Source organism: Penaeus japonicus, unplaced genomic scaffold (genome assembly GCF_977035675.1).
Source record: "Penaeus japonicus unplaced genomic scaffold, GWHDUDI00000001_assembly GWHDUDI00000020, whole genome shotgun sequence".
Taxonomy (NCBI): domain Eukaryota; kingdom Metazoa; phylum Arthropoda; class Malacostraca; order Decapoda; family Penaeidae; genus Penaeus; species Penaeus japonicus.
This window is the reverse complement of record NW_028234422.1, coordinates 27,334,794-27,339,793: the sequence shown is the minus strand read 5'-3', so window position 1 is coordinate 27,339,793 and position 5,000 is coordinate 27,334,794. Positions and strand designations below refer to the sequence as shown.

General features: G+C 32.8%; 1 protein-coding gene across 4 annotated transcripts in view; it reads left to right on the top strand.

Annotated features, from left to right (window-relative positions):
* The window catches only part of LOC122247423 (methionine adenosyltransferase 2 subunit beta), an 11,749-nt gene extending 9,399 nt beyond the window's left edge, over positions 1-2,350 (top strand). For all 4 annotated transcript variants that reach the window (XM_086548245.1, XM_043006709.2, XM_043006707.2 and 1 more), the window contains exon 6: positions 624-2,350. In XM_086548245.1, the coding sequence (XP_086404371.1) occupies positions 624-875 (252 nt within the window). In that variant the 3' untranslated portion in view covers positions 876-2,350. The remainder of the gene's footprint in view (positions 1-623) is intronic.
* Positions 2,351-5,000: the final 2,650 nt, after the last annotated feature.

The following is a 5,000-nucleotide window of genomic DNA, read 5'->3' as shown; positions in this document are numbered from 1 at the left end:
TCTTATATGTGTCTGTGGGTGGTCATCTTATGAACGTGTGAAGTTGTGAGGCCTTTTGATTGAAGTTCATAATAATTTTTTAATTTCTACTTTGCTTTATGGTTCTTTTAGAATACATTAAGTTGTAAACTCTGTTCTGGAAGATTTATTTATATAAATATTTTTTTACTGAAAATTTATCTTTTATTGTAATGTTTTTTATATAGCTTTTTTTGTTATTCTTTAAGTCAGATCACTACTGTATTTTACCTTGTATTGATGGTACAAGCTTTCTATTCCTTCAGTTATGATTAATATCACTAATATATCATTTATAGACTCATATTTCATGCTATAGGTTGAGAAAATATTAAAAAACTCACGCATCTTAAGATGCCAAGCCCAGCTAAACATTAAGATGTGGCCCGTTTCAGAAGGATTGAAAACCACTCTATCTTCAATTTCTAAGAGTCATCACCAATATCTTGTTACTCTTAGTCCTATCAAGTGTCTGTCTCTTAAAGCTAACATTAAGAAAAACAAAAAATAGGTCTTGATTGAGAAATAGATAGATATAGATATGATATGAAGTGGATATATGATCCAACACAATTTATCAATTCCTAATAATCAATCTTCTACAGGACAGAGAAATCAAGGGAATATTCCAGTGGAGCGGAAAGGAGCAGCTGACGAAATATGACATGATTGTGGCAATGTCACGTGTTCTGTCGCTCCCCCACGACCACATTGCGCCCGACCCCAGTCCAGCTCCCGGTGCGCCAAGGCCCTACGATGCACGCATGGATTCGTCCCGCCTGGAGTCCTTAGGGATCTCTTACCATACTGACTTTGACGTTGGGATCAAGGAGTGCCTTACTCCCTGGGTAGTGTAGGGGGAGGGGAAGGGGCAGAGGGGGAGTGTGTATGAGTGTGGTATAGGGGCTGAAAGATTTTTTATTGTTGTTGTTCTTGTTGTTTTTGTAGTGCAGGTAGGGATGAACTCCGAATCAGCTTGTATTATAACTCTAGTAAGAGTCTGAAAAGAACCTAGGCTGTTCTGCTGTGATTAATTACATTATTCAATTACTTTCAGTGATGATAATGATGATATCACTTGTTGACATAAATATTTCTGATATTGATCATTCAATCTTTGCACATGAAAAAAGTGAAAACCATCTTATCAAATAAATAATAAAGATAACCTCTTAACTTTATAGAAAGTGCAATTTGCGACTACATATATCAACTTGTCTCTTATGATTCAGGAAAACTATTTCACGTTTTTCTCTATTTTTTCCATAAAATTATATAGAATATAGTACATCTACATCATAAAGAATATTATAAAATGTATGTTACAGAACATGATAAATTTTATACAATGTAGAACATGGTAAAGGTTATCTAATGTAGACGGCAAATTTTACATCAAACGCATTACAGAAGCAGTCAAGGATATTAGCTTATTTCTCAAATTATAAAAGGGGCATATATCTGCAGGAAAAAAGTATGTGTATTGATAAATACATTTCCAAGGTATTTTTAGCAGATAGTGTTGTACTAAATAGCTTTGTGCAGTGCTTGCTTGCAGGAAGGAGATGTTTAGTGTATACCTTATTTTAAAAAATCATCAAATATATACATTATTACGAATTTGAATAAATGACCTCTTGAGATAACAATTGAAAGTAAGCTGTATCGAAAAGATAATTTCAGATAGGGATTTGTAATGTACTTAGGGACAAGAGCTTTGAAGGTATTTTCTTTACTAAGTGCAAAGAAGGAAAATAAAGGTAAAATGATTGATAATTTTGTTGCTTTTGTTATTGTTATTGTGTTATAAAGGGTTTCAAAAAATTTACTTAATACATTTTCTTATGATTATGTAATTCAATAACAGTTTTAGGAAATGCCTTTATTCATAATTGTATCCTCATGCTTCTGGACAAGATTTATAGAGATATTCTTCTCTGTGTTGTTGTTATTATGATTATTATTATTGTAATTGTTATTATTATTAATTTCTTTTTGGTGAATTTTTTTTTTTGCAAATGCTCAGGGTATGTTATAGATTTTACTTTTGGAAACTGCTTCTAATTGTTATAATTTTTTTTAACATACCAGTTTCCTGATATTACAGGTTTTTGTTATGACTCTAATGGTGGTGAGATTCTGTTATATAATAATAATTCATGTCTTTCTATTTCTGTATTATTAATGAATTTATACCTATTACTGGAAAAAGAAATCCCCTTATATCAACTTTTATATTACCGAGATCAGAGAAAATTGAGGACAAAATTGATGAATCAGAGATTTCTGAGTGATTAATCAAATCAGTGTTAGTATATCCCAACAGATAAAAGTTTTTTTCTTTTGACTCTTAACCCAATCCTGACGGGCCGGCGATAAGTGGAAACCCCCTACGCCAGGCCTATGCAATATTGCAACGGGAACATCAAACTGGTGTGTTGCCCCCATTATTTGGCATTTAGCTGTGTCACACGGGTGTGGCGCACCGTCTTCAAAGGGTTAAAGGATGGTAAAGTACAGACCTGCATGTGCACACAAGATAGGAAAAACACATTTATTTGGGGTCTGTTTTGATATACAATTAGTACAGATTGAATAACTATACGTCAGACATTTCTAATATATCCATTTGGACTTTTTCTTTTTTTGATGACTTCTCATATTCGATTTGTGTGCACACTTACTTGAGAATGATAATTACTGGGTTTAAGACACATATTAGAACAAGCACAATATGGGTTGACTTTGAACAAATAAGATTTGCCAGAAAGGAAATAATTTGATAGTTTTGTAAGTGTTTGATATTCCAATGAAAATATAGATTTCAATGATAAAGGCAACATTTTCAGAATTTGATTTAACATTTTAGCATAATCTAGTATTTAGAAGCATCTGTAAAGAAATGGTTAGATACTTCATAGAAAGTGTAAGAAATCATGTCATCATATCTCCCTTATGTTAGGATTGTTAGCACATCTTTCTCCTTTCATACTAATGAATACCAGTTTCATTGTGTTGACCATTATTTGTAGTAGACTGACCAGTGTAGGGTACCGCACTATGCCTCTGGGAGACACAAACATTGGTGTTCTCTCAATTGTAGAATATTTACATATGATGTGTGCTTACTCTATGTATAATTGTTTCTGTTCAGTAACCAGGATCTTGAAAAACTCATTGACTAGATTCCTTCAATGCTTAAACATATTGCTGTGCTAGTACATGAATTGATATGAATGTGGATTAATATCTTATTAATATTTTTTTCTCAGTTACACTTTTTACACCAATTGTCAAATAAGCATAAAGTTATTTTTAGAATTGTTCATTCTGTATAATACTCCATTACTAAAGTGACTGCTTAATATTAGTCATAAATACTTGTAGAAAATAGAATGTAGATGTCTCTTTTACAAAATCAAAATTAATGATTTATAAAGATTGATTGTCTTTCAGTAGTTTGAGCAGTATCTGAAAGGAATGAAACCCTAAAAGGTTTGTGAATCAACCAGTACAAATTTATATAAAAGCTTGGATATGGATTTACTAAATATTTATGAAAATGTGCTAATGTGACCCTGCCTTTCGACAGAGTTGACTGATAATATTCAGGGTTATTTTCTGCAAATATTGTAAAGACTGATGGTTCACATGCTATTAATTTGGCTGTAGTGTGACACATGACATTTGTATACAGTCATGTATTCTATACTCTTATTGCACTAATTTTCATGAGTCTTATAAGGGTAATTAAAAGGATGAAACAAAATTATGTATGGAAGGAAACGTATACAAGAACATTTTAATGCTCTCTGTTTTGATGAATTGTTGTTCTTCACCTGAAGGTGGCATTGAACTTTGATGCTAAATGCTCACTTCAGTATTTCTTTCTTTCTAGAGTCTGCTTTCTTTCTGGTGTGTTCAGGGTCAGGTTAGGAGACATCACTAGAGGTTCATGGTTACTAGGGGTCTTAGCATACCACTTTTATATTTTTAACAGCATCAAAAATGTCATTTTGTCATGTATTTTTAGAGTGGCAACCAGTGTAAAATGCATTGAGATATGGCATAAAGCATACCTTTTAAGACGAGTATATTTTGATTAATACACCTTTTTTTTATTTAGGAGGGCCAGTGAATATTATTAGGCCTAGGTACATTCCTGCCCATTGCTGTTTGTTATTACCATGAACATTAAGAATGTAAGCTTTTCTTATTTAGTTGCAATCACAGTCCTGCAATAAGGAAGGTAACTTGGTAGATATTTTAAGCTAATCAGTTATATTAAACATGATATCAATATCTAAAACAAAAATAATTAGATTTAAGCCAATCCTAAACAGAAGTATAAATCAACAGAATAAAATGTAATTGATGCCTTGATGAAGAGCAACAAGGCATCAAGAATACTGTAGGTTTATTGTATCGGTTCTCCTTTGTGAGGATTACAGTTCTTTTTAGAGTATGAAGTGCTGTGGCTGAAGAACTTGGATTAGCAGTGGGATATGTTGTATAGTGATCTTCCCCTGACAAATACCCATAATGACATACAAATAACCATATTGAATTGGTGAGAGAGAGAGAAAGAGAGAGAGAGAGAGAGAGAGAGAGAGAGAGAGAGAGAGAGAGAGAGAGAGAGAGAGAGAGAGAGAGAGAGAGAGAGAGAGAGAGAGAGATGGCAGATAGATAGATAGAGAGTGTAGAGTAGAGTCAACCGTAACGAGAAAAAAAAATTATATAATAATAATTCTAGATACAATCATGAGATACATAAATGAGATAATGTGTGCCTGCATGCGTATGCGTGTGTGTGAATGAGTGAGTGATTGAGTGAGTTCATCGTATCAGCGATAGCCTTGAAAGTATATGCACATGACTTTTCGCAATTTTCCCAAAGAAATTGAAAATAGTATTTATTGTTAAAGTTATGAAACAGTAAACATTCATTTTCTGCCTGCCTGTTGCAATTGACCACATATATT